Raw genomic sequence first — 20,125 nt, 5'->3', positions numbered from 1 at the left:
AGCTAGTGAAGTATTAACTCAATTTACTGCCTGTGGACCGTGTTACGTCGTCTCAAACAGCCAAATATACCAGACCATTAATTTATACATTTAGCTGCCACTACACGTCCCTTCGAATTATCCACCATGATTGCAAACCTCAACTTTCTAACATGTCATACATGACGTCATATAGACGCACGAACAGCTGCCGCGGAGTCCCTGCTCACCTGAGCCGATGTATCCTGGACTTATACCACGAAAGCATACTTTCTGTTTATATTAGACATATTTGTAAAATGCTTAGATCATCTCCATAAGACCTATCTTGTGTGGGTGCAATGTAAAGCAACTTGTAAAAGATAAAAATAAATGTTTAGGAAAGGTTATTGCAGCGAGGCTCAACTTTCAGGATTCCAACAAGATATTTCAATACTGGATGTCAAATGGACTGTGTTGCTATTGACCTATCCAGGGCTTTTGATTTTGTAGATCATGGGAAAATACTGATAAAAATTAGAGCTGTTGGGCTAAAAGAAAGAGTGCTTGAATTTGTAGCTAACTTTCTAGAAAACAGAACTTTGACAATTAGAGTAGGTGAAGGATCTGATCCTGTACTGGAATGATTAAGAGGGAAGTTCTGCAGGACAGTATTATTGGACGCTTATGTTTTCTTGTATAGACTGTCATCATCATTGTCAGTTCCCCTTATCCAGCTCCTGCCGGGTTGGGGTATTTATACCACGTCTCCATCTTCCCCTTTCCCTCCTCCATTCCTCTTCCACGACCTTGTCCCAGTCTGAATTCAGTCTTATGTTGCTCTTCACTGATTCAATCCACCTTGTTCTAGATCTTCCTCTTGCTGTCTTGCCCTCACACTTTGCCTCCAGCATCTGTCTTGGAATTCTATTCTCCTCCATCATCTTTACATACCGGGCGAGTTGGCCGTGCGGTTAGGAGCGCGCAACTATGAGCTTGCATCCGGGAGATAGTGGGTTCAAGCCGCACTGTTGGCAGTCCTGAAGATGGTTTTCCGTGGTTTCTCATTTTCACACCAGGCAAATGCTGGGGCTGTTCCTTAATTAAGGCCATGGCAGATTCTTTCCCAAACCTAGGCCTTTCCTATCTGAGTATCGCCATAAGACCTATCTGTGTCGGTGCGACGTAAAGCAAGTTGCAAAAAAAAATGCACCTTTACATGTCCAAACCACCTTAGTTTATTCTTTTCAACTCTCTCATTTACCTTTCGTATCCCAACTTCCTTCTTAACATCTTCATTTCTCACTCTCTCTTTCCTTGTCTTTACTTTTCTTTGGTACTTCTTTGCTCCAAACAAGTTTTCTTACACTTTGGTAGAATGCATTACCCTGCTGTATCCTCCTGGTAATCTCCATGCCCATTTTGCATTAATTCTCTTCCTAGGTATTTGAAGCTGTCCACAATTTCCAGACTTTGACTTCCAATTTTCACAGTGCCCTTTCCTTGCCTTTCCCCTCTCGACATCACCATAGTCTTGCTTTTCTCTGTACTGATTTTCATGCCATACTTCTCAGTTTTTTCGTTCAGTACATCTAGTTGTTGCCGACCCCGTGGTGTAGGGGTAGCGTGCCTGCCTCTCGCCCGGAGGCCCCGGATTTGATTCCCGGCCAGGTCAGGGATTTTTCTCTCGACCTGAGGGCTGGTTCGAGGTCCACTCAACCTACGTGATTAGAATTGAGGAGCTAACTGACGGAGAGATGGCGGCTCCAATCTAGGATGCCCAGAATAACGGCCGAGAGGATGTGTCGTGCTGACCGCACGACCCCCCATAATTTGCAGGCCTTCGGGCTGAGCAGTGGTCGCTGGGCAGGCCAAGGCCCTTTCAAGGGCGTTAAGTGCCGTTATTGCACTTCTTTGTTGTTCTTTTCCCAGATCACATCAACATCTGCAAATAGCAGTATCATCTCTCTATCTCCATAGGCTTCCTTTGTTTTCTTTACATTTTCGTCCGTGACCATAATAAAAGAGGGGACAGCACACTCCCCTGTCTTAGTCTAGTCTTATTCCTAAACCATTCTTTCTAACTGGGGTCAGTACTCTGCTAACACAGTTGTTGTACATTGCTTACACCGTTTCTAACATTTCTATTCTGAGTCTCTTTTTAACCATGGTTTCCCAAACTTTCTTTCTGGGGACACTATCATATGCCTTTTCTATATCTATGAAAGTCATGACCAGATCCTATCCACAATCCCAGTTCTTTATCATCAGCTGTCTCATGTTAAAGATTGGGTCTACTGTAGACCTTCCACTCCTGAAGACATATTGTTCCTCTTGTAACTCTCCTTCAATTTTTCTTCTCATTCTTCTTTCTAATATCCTTTCCAGTATTTTAACTACCTGCAATATATAGCCTATATAGGCCTAAATAATGAGTCAAGAACTGGATCAGGGATACAGCTTTTTGGGGATCAGAATACAGGGATACAGCTTTTTGGGGATCAGAATAATATATAGGTTGGATTGTGAGTGACTGTTAAAAAGTCCACAATGAAGTTGTGAGATGGGTAGCAGACAATAATACGATAGTAAATGGGGCAAAAGGTCAGGTTGTAAGTTTCACCAATTTTAATTACTGTGTTAATGGAGTAAAAGTATCTCATGGGATCACTATAAGTAGGCTACCTATCTGTTAATTTTAGAAAAGGTCTACAATGGGACCTACACCAGGATTAGTTGATTCAAGAACGGGAGAATATCAAAGCAGCTCTTCAGAGTGATATCTGATTTTAAAAAATTAGTGTTATGAAAATGTTGCAAATTTTGGGCTGGGAAGACTAGGGAAGATTATGCAGTTCCTGCCATGAGTGGATATTTATGAAGGAGAAAATTATGCAGAAAGTATACCTGATACCTGAAGTAGCTAAGAGCCTCCGTGGCTCAGGCGGCAGCGCGCCAGCCTCACCGCTGGGTTCTGTGGTTCAAATCCCAGTCACTCCATGTGAGGTTTGTGCCTGACAAAGCGGAAGCGGGACAGGTTTTTCTCTGGATACTCCGGCTTTCCCTGTCATCTATCATTCCAGCAATATCATTTAATTTCATCTGTCATTTATTAATCATTGCCCCAGAGGAGTGTGACAGGCCTTGGCAGCCGGCACAGTTCCTATCGATTCACAATTAAGTATTTATTATTTTCCACCTAGTTGATACAATGATTGCTTAAGTAATTTAATGGTTAAAAGTGGTACATGTTTCGTATATTATCAACATCTTCAGCCACATAACACTGTCTAGATGAAAAATATATAAATTGACGAAGTAATGCTTAAGAGGAAGTGTCCTTAAAATTAACATAAGATTGACAACATTAATGGCCGGTTTCTGGTACACCGCAGTTACCTGTGAGTTACCTAAATGCGCTTGTAACTTTAACTGCGCTGTTAACTTTAGTGAGTTTCCGGAAACTTAAATCCAGATTTATAAGCCCTGGTAATAAACAGTGCAGTTATCGTCATGTTTAGTACCTGTCGTCCTCCAATAGATGTCTCTACGCAAATGATTTTAGGGTTATTTTGGTAATATCTAGTTACTTTTACTAGCAGAAGTTTTCTACAATGAAAAATGGTTAGCAAATATGTACAGTCATCTCAATCAATGTTATTAGTATGTAATAATCTCTCATAATATGAATATACAGTATGTACGATCAAATAATGCAAACATTATATATATTTCCTGTTCTTTCTTATTCACAGTACGCAGTCGTCTAAATTGCACCTTGATCGTTGTCGTCAGTAAAATTATAAAAATACGCGGCAATTTCCAAACAGATCACTTTTCACTGATCCAGAACACAACAAGCGTAAACGAAAAAATCCATAAATGAAAAAGTGCAGCACACTTTGAAACCTATCATTCCGGCACTGAAGTTCTGCATTGATGGTGCGATATCCATTTGTTCCCGCTGCAACTGTTGCAGACTTTTTTTGTAGATTGCAAACAAACCGAAAACTCCTACTTAAAACACGCATATGCCATTTCTCTTCAAGGATGCTGGATATGTACGGTAAGATTGCCGTTTCTTCAGTTTTTCTTCTGTATCTCGACGCCGAGTCTTACGTACAAAATGTTGCTTATTCCCGTTCGTATCTCTCAGGGAACTCACTCATTTATCACTCTTCTTTGACATGTAATTTCACCTGATCAGATGCCAAACCCTTCAAGAATTCCATTTTTTTGCGGGCTTTCATGGCACAACTTGGACAACATGAAAGCATTACAATCTGCGATCTCCAACAGCTAAAAGAAAATAGCCGTATCACTCAATTTTTCATCAGTACTGTAGTTCCCTAATGTACTCCTTGAACTGAGAATTTGTAGTTCATAATAACTGCAACGGACTAGTAATTTGAGATGTTTTACTTACACTGAGCACACAACATGCGTTGACAAAAATACTATCGTAACTGCTGACGTGAAGTCCACTTGAGAATTTCAATCGACCCTAGCGAGCTAACCCCGACCTAGGGTGTGAAGTGTGTTGACACATAAGAAGATGACATAACTTACAGCTCCCAAGTCCAGATGTTTTATGTTTACTGGGAGTCTGAGACCTCACGTCACCGGTTAAAGAATAGCCTATAATAACATTAAAAAACAATGAAAAATCGATATTTATTATTCAGCAGGCTTATATTAAATGCATACTGGTACCTAAGATATTTATTATTTAATACAAATGTAAATATTCCATAATTTCAGACTCGGTGTTAACTGTTGGTGGGACACATGAATCAAAGCCTGACGAAAGAGATCTTAACATTAATTCTACTGTACACAGAAAGATCAACTTGAGCCTGATGAAAATCCATTTGATTCGAGTTCTATTTTATTTGACGATTTATTTCCCATATTGCAAGATGCATCTACATTAGAGGCGTCATACTCCGAGAAGACTATAACGTAAACAGATGACAGGGACAGATGATACCATTTAAGTGAAATCAGTGACTAAAAGCCAGTGATAACATGGAAGTAAATGTACTGACCAAAATAATGTCGACTCCAGCACACCCAAGCACGTTAAAACTACAATGAGTGACTGTAAATGTATTATAACCAGTTCATTATCACATATTAATGTTTAAGAAACTAATATAAGACCTTGTACGAGTGGAGCCTCATAGCGGTATATGTTGGAATCAGTTCTAACATAGAGGTAACTATAGCACTAGCCGCAGTTACCAGTCGTTGCGCAGACCACTGTGAAGAAGCCGATAACTGTTGTTTCGGAAACTCGTTTTAAACATATCACCATGTTAAGTCACTGATAACTACGCATGTACAGATAACTGTCATTCCAGAAACCGGCCATAAAACAAACAAAAAACTCAAGAGAAAATATATAAACTATTTCTACAATTGAAACAGTCGTCAAGGAAACACTTGTACATTATTCCATAGAGAATATGTCCTAATGAATATTCTTTTCTTAAGAATTCATGAAAAAAGGTCAATTTATAAATTAAAAAGAAGTGAAATTCGCAGATTATTTAGTTAATCACAGGTTAATTTATTCACTAGTCAATACTGTCACTGGGGATACTAGAGGCCTGTGATCTGCTTTACAGCACTAACCTGGGGATAATGCCCCCAGACTCCCTTTCGCTTACCACCCAGCCCATTCTATTAAGCTTTTCATTAGCCGGGTCTATCTTATCCAGATCAACGGTCTTGTTACCAGCTGACCTAATTTTGTAAGTTGGCAGTCTTATGTAGCTTGCTGTGATATCATGTGATCCGCACAACTTTTTTATTTTATTACTTCACGTATAAGATAACTACATTCTTGAGCACTGATGGTGATCTTGAACTCTTTAACCCTCTCGTGCATGAATGATTTTTCATTTGTGTTTGGTGACGAAAATGTCAAGCTTCAAAGTTTTACTTGCGTTCAGCATCATAGATTTACCAACAATTCTTAACTGGAGCCAATACCTTAACACTCTTATGTGATGTGGTTTGCCTTAATGGAAAATACACACACACACACACACACACTTTTTGCACCGGGCGAGTTGGCCATGCGGTTAGGGGTGCGCAGCTGTGAGCTTGCATCTGGAGTATTGTAGGTTCGAACTCCACTGTCGGCAGCCCTGAAGATGGTTTTCCGTGCTTTCCCAATTTCACACCAGGCAAATGCTGGGGCTGTACCTTAATTAAGGCCACGGCTACTTCCTTCCCATTCCAAGGTCTTTCCTATTCCACCGTCGCCATAAGACCTATCTGCGTCAGTGCAACGTAAAGCAAATAGCAACCTTTTGCGATTACTACGCTAATCTTTTAACTTTCAAAGACCAATCCGTACTCTCTACTGGCTGTGGGTACTGCATTGCAAGCTACAAGTATACTAACACGACCGTAGGTCAGTAATGTATTAGAAAAATGAACAGTGGTTGGTATGCCTGGATGTTGACGGGGAGGAAGGAGTACCTTTGGATGTAGGGCAGTAGGGCAACTTTGCTGTCTGTTATGTAAAAAAAAAAAAAAAAATATGAGAGAGAGAGAGAGAGAGAAGGGCATCACTGGTATATTTTGAGTAGATGATTAAGGAATATGTAATAAATAATGCGTGAAAATGCATGAGAACTCCAACGACCTCATATGAGGTCCTCATGCATGAGAGGGTTAACAAATTAACTAGCCTCTATTTTTCTCTATTGTAAAGTTTTGTTGAAATGGTCCACACTTTTTCCTTGCAGTTCACTGTGTTTTGTACTAACTTACTTGACATCATACGAGCATTAGAGAATATTCCTTACGGAATTGAGCATTGTGGGGTACTGGAGTTTGTTCATTGCCACACAATTTTAAAATATCCCTTAGTTATATAGCTGCATTGTGACGTGGAACAAGCTGACATTTCAGACATTTTGTCATTTATTTGTTGTTCTGCATTTCCTGTTTCATTGTCTTCATAATTAACCATTTTTTAAGACCACATATTTCTCCACTACTGTTCTTTTGCTCACGTTAACAATACCGCTTACAATTAAGAAACAACAGAACTGGAAGAAAACAATCAACTAACTCGCCTGAATATGAGGATTCGAGAATTTCAATTATAATCAAATTATAATTATAACACCGATTAAACATTTGTATGAGCATTGTAAGCCTCTGCATAAAGGCTTCTATAATTATGATCTCTAAAATAAATTAGTTTGCTCAAACACATCAATAATTACCAATTCACAGATTCATAATTATGAAACAAGAATTGTTTATAACATTCAGTACCATCAGATTCATTCTACTAGTTACGGTTCAAAATTCTCTTTGACATTTTTCTATAACTGTATAACTCTCTCCAACTTTATCTATTTTCATGAATAATGTAACTGAGTACTTAAAGTAGTATGTTAATTATGTTCATGAAGCTTTGTTTTATCTATTAAATTGTGTTACATTATATATTTATTCTATTTTACTGTATAGTTACATTGTGAACATAACTGTCATTGTAATTCATCTGTATTGCACCAAGAGCCTTGGTTCAGGTGCCTAAATTGAAATGAAATTTTTAAAAATAAAAATAAAGACCTATGCAGGTGGCACAGCCTTGCAGTCGTTTACTGTTAATCAAAATTACAGTGTGTTGTAGGCATACATATTGACAGAAAATGACTGCATGCATTTTTATCAGTTTATTGTTAATACTGCAAGAGTTAAGGAAGCTTATTGTTTGTTTTGTTGCAAATTTTACATCTACTTAGCATAACCCTCGACATTACAGCTACTTAGTAAAACTTTGATGTAATTATATGAGTTGTAGAAGTAAATGAGACCATAGAAGTGGTTGTAAATAGGGTATTGTGGAGGTGTTTAGTTAATTTACAGTGTCTTGCAGACTGTATTCTGCAAACAGCAATAATGTTGTTAACACTGACCCTTACCAAGTATTACACATTGATGTTTATATTCCAGGTGCCGTATGGAGCAGCTGATGGCTGTGAAAACTAGAGACTTTCTAGCTGCACAGGAATGGAGGATGTCTCTCTCACATGGTAAGTTGAAATCATGTGCTATTTTGGTTATTGTTATTAGCCGTGCTACAAAGAGCTTGATCAAACTAGACTGGAATCTATTTGAATAGTTGCCAGTCTTGAAGTGTTTTAGGATGACATGTCACCAACAATACCATTGTGACAGTATCAGGTTATTATATATATATACTGTGAAATTTATCTCGTTTCTTATGGGATGTGACTAAATGACTGGTTATATAGTTGGCCTATATTTTGTATAATGATTTGTAGAGGGATCAGAATTATCAATCATGTTATGTTGACATTATAACTGAGGTGCTGGAGTGTAAAATAGATGAAGTTCTTATATCTGAAAAGTTAAGCTGGTAGAGTATAAACTACATTCCGTTACTGAACACACCAGTGTTTCAGCAGCTGCCCAGGCCACTGAAACCAAACATATTATTGAAATTACCAGCAACTGGTGTTCTGCAACCACTGGTCCCAAAGCCCATGCCAGTGACTGACCATGTGTTGATACCCCCCAGGAATTATATTTGATATGCACGATTTGGAGGTGCAGAAACTTACTGTACAAGAGTTAATGTAATCGCTAACTTCACTCTTGCTAGCAGTGTATGTAGGGGTACCATACGTCCGCATTTATGCGGGCATGTCTGTACTTTCGATGTTTAATGTAGTGTCCACATACATTGTTATGATTTCTGCTAATGTGTGCATTTTTTGTTGTTGGGAAGTAAGATCTTTTGATTTTTGTTTCATCTCACATTGTCAATAAGTTGTATGTATTTTTTATATCAGTCATTGAATTACGCAGTTTGTTATTCACTTTCAATCAATCTGTTGTACTAGTAAAACCGAAAATATCGATTTACATTGCTTACAATCTACATAATTGTGTAGTTCCTCTTTGCAGTGCCAGCCCATAACGCTTGTGTTGAAAGGTTGTTCTCCTTAATACAGGCGCAGTGGGCAGAGGAGAGAAATAGACTGACAGTTGATACTGTAAAAGGGATTGCAATGGTAAAATTTAATTTTAGACATGTGAATTGCAAAAACTACTTTAAATATTCGTGTCAACAAACGGAACTGTTAAAAAAAAGATTCAGTCTGGTGAGAAATATGCATGGGACGTGGACTTTAAAGTGTAAGTATGTGCAATGTGTGTAATATTTTTAAATTTTGTTTCCTATGTAAATGTAGCTATTTCACAACATAAAAGTGAACTGATAATGTTCCATTCGGGATTCAGCCGTTCTAAGAATGCGTTATTCAATTCCGTTGAGGGTGTCCTCATTTTGGGGTTTCAGAATATGGTAACCCTAAGTGCATCACACGTCACACTATCAGAACATGTAATAATTGACATCATTAAAGACAATAGTTCCTCAAACTGGGCTGGTTGGTTTGCAACATTATGAAACGATAAATCAAGAATGGGACCGCTAGATTGGGAAAATATTGAGAATGCTGCTGTTCTAAAGCTTTAAATTTCATCAGTGTTTTTTCCTTGTCACGTTATGTCGGGTTTTGTTTCTCAAACTTTTTCACTCCCGCTCCCTTCCTAGCCAATTCGATGTGATGGGTTTCTACAAAGATAGATTTTCTGCCTGAATTTTTGACAGTGATTTCATCCTCTTTTTGTAATGTTACAAAACCAATATTTTGTAAACTATGAGGTCCACAACCTCACTATGAGCACTTATTGTTCATTTCCATATGTATCATTTGTTTTCATTTCTTTTCTTCTTAGGCTAACACAGTTTTTAGTTTCAATTATGTTTGTATTAACCCGTTTCACTGAATTTTGTCGCAGTGAGTTGTTTTTTTGCTCCACATGATGATGTAAATATTGTATATTTTGCTAATTTTGTTTCCATCTAGGCTCTTTTGTTTTTTCATTTGTTCATTATGTTTTTTTTTGGGCATTTTTTAGCTTGTATTATGTAAATTATTTCACCCGTCCCCCCGCCCCCTTTCACTGAAGATGGCTCAAACGAGCCGAAACATGTTCGAATTTGATTACTCCGTCTAGTGATGGAATATATGATGTATTGAAGTAGGAGGATACACTCATTTTTTCACCTTTGTAAAGTGCTGTTCAGTTTGAATTTTTTATCGCATTTTACACTCTTGTCACACACTTGACATTACACTGCATCGTCACTTGTATAGTCACCATTGCCTGATATCTATAGTCTAATTAAAATAGACCTAGAGCTCTTATCTTTAGTTATTTTTACATTTTCATTCGGTAAAACACTGCAATAGCCGAAGAACAAGTTCACAGATGAACGCACTTGTTTAACACGTTCAGTACCTGCCTCTCAGCAGGACACTTGAATGCCTGGACCAGCCATTTTCATGCCCGGCCCTTTGTACATGCACCACTTAATAGAATTTACCATTACTCCTGAACTATAAATGTTAGAAACATGATACTTTGTGCTTACCTCTAGTAGATACTGAGGGGTGATATCTGGTGTCACAGGTTCCAGGGTGAAGAGGAACACCACACTTATTGCAGTACCATATTGTTTCACTTCTAACTTGTTTTTTATGATAGGACCACTAATAACAAATATTTGAGAACTACATTTTAGGCCTGTAACGCTCTTTGTACTTGATAGTATCTTTGCTTACTATCAACTTGCTAGAAATAGCGTGGTAATTGAGATTTGTTTTTAGGAGAGTGCCCTTGATCGAGATACTAGACAACAAGATATCAAAGTACTCAGAACTGACAGTACACAAGCGCGCAGAGCCGAGAAGCGTGCAACATGAGAATATAACAGTTCAATACATCGTGTCAACATTACCGTAAACAGTGCAATTCAGAGCTCCATACATGTGCATAAAGAAGTTAAAGGGCTGCTACCCAAGAGAATTGCCGTGGTAGGTACACGTGAAAACAGAAGTAATAGGGGAAAGGAACTCGTGAAGGAGAATTTTGGAAAACAAGTTTGAAAATAACAAATATATTATACCAATCTCAAAGGGGTAACAAATTATCTTTACATCAGAACAAATAGTATGAACCAGCATATGGCATAATAAAAGCATTAAGTTTGATTTTAAAACACGTAGGATACAAAATTTGATTACATCGTCATAATCGAATTCCTAAGCACCAATCACTACAATCTTTGGACATATGTTCCGACACTTCAATTAGGGGAAAGAGAAAAAGGGGGAGGGAACCCATAGATTCTGAAATCAGTTTCTTTGTATTATATTACACAATACGCTAGAAGGGAGGTACATCAAATAAAGTTTCAGGCTCGTGCCAGTAGAATACAAAGTTGGTAGTGTCATACACTTGCTAGATAAGCTCTCAAATTGATACAATGTTTACAATAGGACATCAAAAAATGTAACCTCATGCCAAACAATTCTAGAGATTCAGAATAGAAATAAACCAATCTCCAATCCAGGGAGTGATCCTTTTGGTAGATTAGAGAAAAAAAATAGGAATTCTAACAAGTGATCCCAGAAGGGATTAAAACACACATGCATGCGCAGAGGCGATAATAAAATTGAAGCTAACCGATGAACATACAAATTAAATTAGCAGACCACATCTTTTGAGCAAGCACCATTTTTACGCAAAGTTAACAGATAGATGGGATAAGAAAAGAAAACAAGGAAATAAGAAACGGAGGAATGGGATAGGATAAGGATCAAGCCGCCAAGTCCTCAGCACTAACAGACGCGATGCAAAAGTTCATCTCAGAAGGTAGGAATGTGTATGGGCTAGAATTTTAGATCAGCTGTCCAGTACACCATTTACACCACATTTTAGGAATATAAATGTCCAAAAGGCAGAACATTTGCGCTGCACGACTACTCAGATGTGTCCTGAAGGGACCAAAGTTCAATTTTCGTTACTACGGTGAAGCCCAAGTACAGCAAGGTAGGGCACGTTAAATGACAGTGTCTGCTCACCCTTGACAGAAGTCCAGCACAAAGTTTACAAGTAAAATGGACACGTTCCAGCCGTGTACAGAGTTCCAGCTCCCACTGTCTTTAACAAGGTTATACTACAACTGACCTGCCGAATGAACGACACAAGGCCATATATATATATGCCAGCGGGGTAGATCGAGAACATACTATAGGCGTGACGTCAGAGTGGATGCGCCATGCAGGCGAGCAGTGACAGCAGTAGTACAAGCAGCCGGGAAGCCGACAGTTCGTAACAGCAGGCGGAGAAAAGAGCACCAATTCGAAGGGGAGATTTTTTTTTTTTAAGGTAAGCACAAACAGCTCGCAACAGGCCTTCCCCTAAACTGCCATTTTTCTCAGCGTCAATACAATTATTTATATCCTAGATTGTAGCAACTTACTTCCCGACTTTGCATACCGATTTTCATTAAATACGACCACTAATATTGAGAATTAAATTTTAGGCCTTCTCCTAAACTACCATTTGACTCAGGGTGAATACAGTTATTTATGGCCTAGATTTTAGAGGATTATTTCCGGACTTTGCATACCGATTATCATTCAAATCTCTTCAGCCGTTTTCTCGTGATGCGTGTACATACGTGCATACATACAGATAGACAGATGGACAAAAATTATGGAAAATTAAAAAATGCTTACTGTGGATATGACTGATACATAAATGCCGTCCTGTTTAAATTCTGAGCAATGCACAGACAAAACTCTTATTTTATATATAGAGATTATACTACACTAGGTAAGAATGACACGCACTGCATTGGAATCTCAAGTACCGACTTGATGCGCGAGGAAGTGCTGAGAAATTCCCGCTAAAACAGCTGAGATAAACATGAGCCCACTCAACGCGAGGGTTATCTCAACGAGGTCAACTAACTTCCTGTTACAACCAGTAATGCTGACTGAGGTGTAAGAATGCATAGATGACGAATGTAAACAGCATTGCTTTGCATGGAATATTAAACGTCTTACGCCGTCCACGGCCCGCAGTATAGGAGCAAGCTTAAACATCATACACCGTCCATGGCCCGCAATGAGTTAAGTAAACCTTGGGAGGCTACTGTAAGGAGGAAGGAAGGTCAGAAAGAAGGAAATAGCTGTTGTGAAAAGGATCATTAGCTGTATACCTGCTTGTATTGCAACACTGAAAACATTTTCCTTGATCAGGGAAGGCTTCTCGTGTTGCCAAGAGATGTACAACATATAGAGTTCATTAGATTTTCATTTCGTTCAGAAATCTTAGATAATCGATCACACATACGAGAAAAATATATCTGTATATAATCCAACGTTCAAAATATGCATTTGCATATGCATTTTTAAATAATCCAGGCCCTTACGATTACTAAGGATGGCCATCTTGCTGATAGGTAAATGCAAGAATTTGTGCTGCAAGGATGAAGTGACGAACGGTGACAGGCGCAGCCTGCTATCATCGGATGAAAAAGAGCGCCTAAAATATAAGATCTGCTGTACTGTCATTCATCACATTGCTCTCTATGGTGTTGAATTGGCCAACCTCCAGAGAAGCAGAGAGACAAAAGACGCTTAGATGGACAGCTGGTTGCTTAGATGGACAGGTTGAATTGCATCTCCATTGAAAGCATAAGGAAACAATTTGGTGTTCCACCATTCGAGGAGAAAATGCCAGAGGGCTGTTTACTGTGGTTTGGATATGTGCTGCAATTAGGAGAAGATACTATTATGAAGAAGTACTATACCTTGGAAATTGCTGGGATGAGGCCAAAAGACTAAAGGGGTGACCTAGGCAATGATGAGCTTTTGCGCTTCATAGAGACCTAAAAAGTGTAAATCTCCATACTGACAAGAGGAAGAAATGGAGACAGAGGACGGACATAGTGGATCCTGCTACTAGGCGGGGCAAACACCAAAGATAAAAGAGCCGGGCTGAGTGGTTCCGACGGTTGAGGCACTGGCTATCTGGCCCCAACTTCGCAGGTTCGATCCTGGCTCAGTCCGGTTGTATTTGAAGGTGCTCAAATACGACAGCCTCATGCCGGTAGATTTACTGACACATTAGAGAACTCATGCGGGACTAAATTCCGGTACTTCGGTGTCTCCAAAAACCGTAATAGTAGTTAGTGGGACATAAAGCCAATAACATTATTATTATTATTATTATTATTATTATTATTATTATTATTATTATTATTAAAGATAAAAGTAGTGTGGATATTTCCATGTTTATATCTGTATTATACAGAAAGAAAATAATACAGTATGTGCTGTGAAACGGATTAAATGTTGACGTCCTGTTCTAGCTGTTGTATGCCTTTGAAGTGGCAATAATTATTTCGTTCCGGCTCCAGTTAAACCATCTCTTGAAAGGCTCCTGAACGATGTGTGTTTTGGTCTGATCTGAAGTTCCACTATAACAAAGTGGAGAGTCTAATATTCCCAATTTATGCAGCATGAACTTGGCTCTTTTGTGGCCACATCTAATTCTACTACATAGGCATAAAGTTCTCTAATGCGACTGAAGTCCGTATATATAGAGTGGTCGGGAACAGTGTGAACAGTAGAGGGTTGATCAAACTGATAAACACTCACTCACTCTAGGATTCTGAAGGAAGTGAAGTTCCTGTGCCGATCTCTCAATCCTCTTCCATCCTTTTCGATCTTGAGCCTCCTCTTCCCAGTTATCAATTTGGAGATTCTGGCATACCTTGTTGACCTCCTTTCAGGTGCTTTGGGGTCTTCCTGAAGGTCTTTTCTCATTAAGAGATCCCTTGTATAGATCTAGTGGTGCTCTGTTATCCTGCAGCCTCAGTACATGTCTAGCCCAATGCATTCTGTTGTATTCTATCACACCCATTATGGTGTGTTGTTGAGGGAGGGTATAAATCTCATAATTAGATCTTTTCTGCCAGCTTTGAGAGATAGGATCGATTCATGAGCCAAATATTTTTCTACAAACTTTATTCTCAAAGACTTGCAACTGCTGCTGCTCTTTCTTGATTATACTCCATGTCTTGGAACCATACAAAAGTACTGGTCGAATGATTGTATTGTAGATAGTCGTTTTTGCATTCCTTGTTAAAAACTTGGAGCTAATGTAAGGCTCATAGAGTAAAATACCTTATTTGCATTCTTAATTCTAGCTTGGCGTTCCTGTTGCCTACGAGTTTGCTCATCGATTAATATACCAAGGAATTTAAACTCCTCTACTTTTTTAAATATATGTTTACCAATCTTCAAATGCAATCTGTCAACCTCCTCATGATTCGGTCTCTGTACAACAATGTAATGTGTCTTTTTATCAATTACCCATAAGCCAATTTTTGCTGCCATTTTCTCTAGTTCCAAAAATAACTGCCTAATTTCTAATTCATTGTGGCCAATAGGAACAATATCATCCGCATATGCAAGGACTTTATGTTTTCTCCCCAATGTGAAGCCAGCAGGTACAAGAGCTCATTTCCTGATAATCTTCTCCACTGCAATGTTGAATAGAAAAGGAGATAATGCATCTCCTTGTCTCAGACAAGTTTTATTCTGGAAGAAACTTGATTTTTGCCCTTGAGCAAAACACAGCTAACATTACCATCCATACACAGTTTGCACTGATAAATAATTTGATAAAAAAATAAATCAATATCTCACGCTGCTGTCGTTTTATCAGCTACTGAAGCTGCCTAATCACATCGCTTCACCGGCGAATTCCAGTGAGCTTTCCAAGGCAGTGTTGCTAAATTAACACAAATGGAAACTGATTTAGGACTTACATCAATTCTGGCTACAAATTTTTCCAGCATCTCATCATCTTCATGTGTTAAGAGTGAAGTATACGTAGACCATAAAGATTATAGCCATGTAAATATTTGTCTTTAATGCAATTATTCAGAGTTTTTGTTGGTTCTCTTTCTTCATAAATGAATTTTGATATGAAGTGTTTCACCTTTCATACAAGAGGTGTTTTATCACAAAGAAATTAAAGGACTTGTCATGTAACATTATTTGTTTTATCTTGACAGGCATTGCTGTTCTGGTTCTTAGAATCATGAGAAGCTTCTACTGCAGGCTATCAGCTTCCCATTCAGTGTGACACTTCTTCCTCCAGCTTATTGCAACATGTATCCATTCCAAGCAGGAGTTACAGATACTAGTTCAGATAAAGATTCAGAAGAGGCATTTCCACTGTTAGATACAGAAGTCCCAACCGTCCAAGATAAGAATGCAAATTGTTCTTCAGAGAAAGTTGCACTGTCTGCAGTTGCTCATACAGAACCAGGGTTTCTTTCCATCCAAACAGTAAAGAGCAGTGACATTCTCGAGTCGCTACCTCAGTTTCTAGACTCTAATGTAGTTCAGTTAAAATTAAAAAGACCAGAAGACATTACTTCTGGTGTGGACTCTGCAGTATTCACACTCGCAGGTGGCAAGAAGTTAGTTGGAGCAGACGTGAACAGTCACGATTTGGTAAATGTGTTAAACAAAAAAGTGATAATGCAGCAGCTTGAGCAACATATTCCATCCTATCAGACTTTGAAGAAGCAGCTGAGTTTAACAAAGGAGGCAAGGTTGCAACGTGAGGACCCTGCCATAGTTAATTGTGAGTTCGTGAAAATAGAACCGGTAGAAAACAGTGAAAGTAATAAGGAGCAGTTGCCGGAGGTAAATCCGGCATCTATAGTGTTCCCGTGTGAGACTGTGAAGACAGAGGTTAATGCTAGCGAGGGCTCCTCGACAGATGATTTACAGAACGTGCGGACAGACCTCTTTTCATATCGGGCTGCGCCAGGAGTTAGTAAAGAGATTCCTCAGGTGATTCAGTCTGGTACGGTGTTTTCTTATCGGGGTGAATTGTGTTCTAATGATGGTAAGCTAGAGGTACTGCCACAGAATGTCATCCCGTTTCAGACGGTTAAGATAGAAGTGAGTTCTAACAGCCAGGCACAGGAAGTAGCTGCATTGTCAGCAGAGCCTGGCATCCTTGTGTACCGCCAGGTGAAGATGGAAGGGTGCTCTGGTGATGAAAATTCAGACGTTCTTGGTCAAATACAACATGCTATCATCCCCTACCAGGCTGTGAAGACGCAACTGGGGCCTGCAGAAGATGAACTCCTGTCCATAGTCCAGTTCGCTACGCAGTCTGCTAGTTGCATCGGCTCCCAGGTAAAGATTTTTGTAGTAACAGCTTTTGTTAGTTATCTGGCAGTATTGCCAACTTAGCCTTTTTGGGGCTTAATTTAGCCTTTTCGAGTTCCTGTTTAGTCCCATTGGTCATTATCATCTTCATCATCATCTGGAGCAGTTTCCAACCACAGGATAGGTCTGCTTGGAACATAGGCCTCTCCATTGTTTTATGTCCATCCACCACTTCTCTTCTCTTGCTCTTGTCCATTTCCCTCATCTTGCCTCGATGCTCTCTTTACACCTTTCAGCCATCTGTCACTCGATCTTCCTCTAGGTCTCCTTCCCTTCAACTCTGGTGAAGGGAAACCACAGAAAACCATCTTCACGGCTGCCGACAGTGGGGTTTGAACCCGCTAGCTCAAAACTGCGCGTTGATCACTGTTTTAAGAGAAAGTACATCTGGGTAACCATCCTCAAGCAGTAGTGAATGCAGCCCTCTGATTAGGGTTGGTAGCAGGCAGCGCCATCTGGCCGTAAACTGGCCATATGTACTGTATGTATCTGACCCAGTTAGTACTCGCGACCCCACAAGGGTGTGGAAAAACTACAAAAGAATAAGAATTCCTCACATCGTAAGCTTTATTAGTTGCCTATACTCTAGCGGCACTTCAAAATATACTGGCGTCCGGTCTGCATTACTAATCTTCAAGAGTACTTACAAATTTTTCTGTTGCAGACCGATAACAGATCTGTGGAAATTCTCTATCTTTTCTTTGTAATTGACCTTCTAAAGCGTAGTGAACACGTACCATCTTTTGTCTGCTGTTTGCATGATTTATTGGCAGTTTAAGGTGTAAGTTTCCTGTTTAATCCTTATTTTAATTTTTTGTTTTCAGGATATGATGTTCAGTGATAACATTGCATCAGAAGAGAATAGTGAAATATTCTTCTTCATTTTATAGACTGGAGGTGGCCAAGATAAGCTGGTTACTGAAGAGTACCACAACTCCTGTTCAGGAGTGGGAACTAAGGATGTAGAAAGGCGGTGAGTAGCATCAGACAGATTGGAACATGAAGAGGGATACATAATAGGATAAAGTGTTGGAAAAGGACGCTCTAGAAAGGGGATTCAAGGATGAATAGGTGGGTTCTCTCCTGGTGTTGTGTTTTTTGGTATTCACTACCTGGGGATCTGGTTGTCTTCCAATAAAGCCCAGTAAATCTATATTCATCATTACCAGTCCTAGGAAAGATTTCAGAAAGGACAGATGTAAGATAAAAACACTGTCTAATGAGAAGTATCCAGATGCACTGCTGTATGCATAAACTAGAGCCTGGATGTTATTACAGCTGCTGCTGTTGCTATAAAAAAGGGCTCAGAGATCAGTGTTGTTCACTGCTGTGAGTTACCTGTAGAATGGCTTCAAACTTAAAATGGTTGTTGGTTGCCACATCAGTAAGCATTCGGACTTGGCCATTTCTGCCCTTGTCACCTTACCCTTGCTAACTGCATGGCTGTGATTGTGAAGTGGAAAGAGGAAGACTTGACTGCAACAAACTGTGGTCCGTTGGGGAATCAACATCTATATCATGTGATGGCCAAGCAGGCATCAATTTTTGGTAACTAGACAAAGTCTCTCATAGTGCATTGGCACTGCCGGTGGCTCCAAATAGCCTACGCAGTGGCCTCCACAGTGTGCACCAGCCATGCGTCTTGGTGGGTGTGCTGTTTACCAACTGATGAGCCCAGCTTAGCACATTGGGACGAAACGCTGGCAACCGGCAATGAGTTGGGTGGAAAATTTATAATGTCCAATAACGGACCCTTTATATTCGTATTATAAAGGTATAGTCCTATCGGGCCCTCGAAGTGGCTTATAAACGCTTATAAATTACGTGCTGGGTAACTACAATTTATGCTGCCGATTGCGCTACCTGGGAGTGGTCGAACGGAAATACCTTTTACGCGGAGGGCGAGTTACGCGCTACTTTACCCGTGGGTGGTAGAACTAGCGCTTAGAATATTAAATTAGTAGTAATTTTTTAAAATATTTTCTTTCCATGAAATTGTTTGTTGTTGTTTTATTATGTTTTAACTTTACTTTATTATTACGCTGCTGTAAGTGATGATTGCCAACAGGATATTTTCCAATTATGATGTATTTGTTAATAATAATAGTAGTAAACAATGAAGGGACAATTTTGAGTAGGTAACAAAGTTTTGATTAGATAGTGTATATTGTAATATTTGTTTCTAGATGAAGTTAAGCATATGAGGTACAATGAATTGTTACTTTAATAGAATAATCTGTACAGGGTATGTGAAGGCTCTCACACTCACAAGTGGAATGCAGAGATCATGCAGCAAGCTGTAGCAGCCGTCCGATCCGGACTGATGTCCTCTACAGGAGCTGCCAAGCATTTCAATCTGCCGAGGACGACTCTACGCCGGCACCTCCAGCCAGGTGGGGTGACCAAGTGAGTAAGCTTCACTCACGCAATTTTTATCCAATTCTGCCTGGTATAGTTAAAAGAAGGAAAAAAAAAACCTGCTATAATGCAAATTTTCTTTTTGGACAAGACAATTACTGCCAATTACTTCTTGTTGTATTCAACTCTGCTTGACCTTATGAGATAATCATATAAATCATTTTAAAAATGTATATTAATGTTCATTAAAGATCATTATATACTGTATATAATGTAACATTTAACCCTTAACAGTCACGGGTTGTCCTGATATATAAGAATTTTTTGTTGACTCTTTGGAAAGGGTAGAGGGTTAAACCTGACCATGCAGAAAATACAAATCTTGGTGAATACCAACGTTCAATATGCTTAACACTGTCCTTCAATAATGTATCACAGTGTATACTGTATTTTACTTTGTTGGTAAATTTTCCATAGACTAAGTGAAAGTATTTAAATGGACTTAGAATGACAGACATGTTCCCAGAAAAATGAGAATATCCTCATATCAAATCATTTTTATTTATAACGTGTATACACCCTATCCACCCATTTAATATTACTCCTTGCATAATTTTCTGTTCCTTTAA

The 20,125-nt window shown here is 39.1% G+C and overlaps 1 protein-coding gene across 2 annotated transcripts in view; it reads left to right on the top strand.

Moving 5' to 3' along the window:
• The window catches only part of LOC136884691 (uncharacterized), a 44,378-nt gene that overhangs the window by 4,810 nt on the left and 19,443 nt on the right, over window positions 1-20,125 (top strand). For both annotated transcript variants that reach the window (XR_010861406.2, XM_067156963.2), the window contains exons 2-5: window positions 7,945-8,024; window positions 15,965-17,105; window positions 18,029-18,111; window positions 19,383-19,544. Coding sequence is in view for 1 of the 2 variants with exons in the window: in XM_067156963.2 (XP_067013064.2) it covers window positions 16,062-17,105; window positions 18,029-18,111; window positions 19,383-19,544 (1,289 nt within the window). In the remaining variant the exon portion in view is untranslated. The remainder of the gene's footprint in view (window positions 1-7,944; window positions 8,025-15,964; window positions 17,106-18,028; window positions 18,112-19,382; window positions 19,545-20,125) is intronic.

Source organism: Anabrus simplex, chromosome 13 (genome assembly GCF_040414725.1).
Source record: "Anabrus simplex isolate iqAnaSimp1 chromosome 13, ASM4041472v1, whole genome shotgun sequence".
Taxonomy (NCBI): Eukaryota; Metazoa; Arthropoda; class Insecta; order Orthoptera; family Tettigoniidae; genus Anabrus; species Anabrus simplex.
This window is presented reverse-complemented; position numbering and strand designations above follow the sequence as displayed.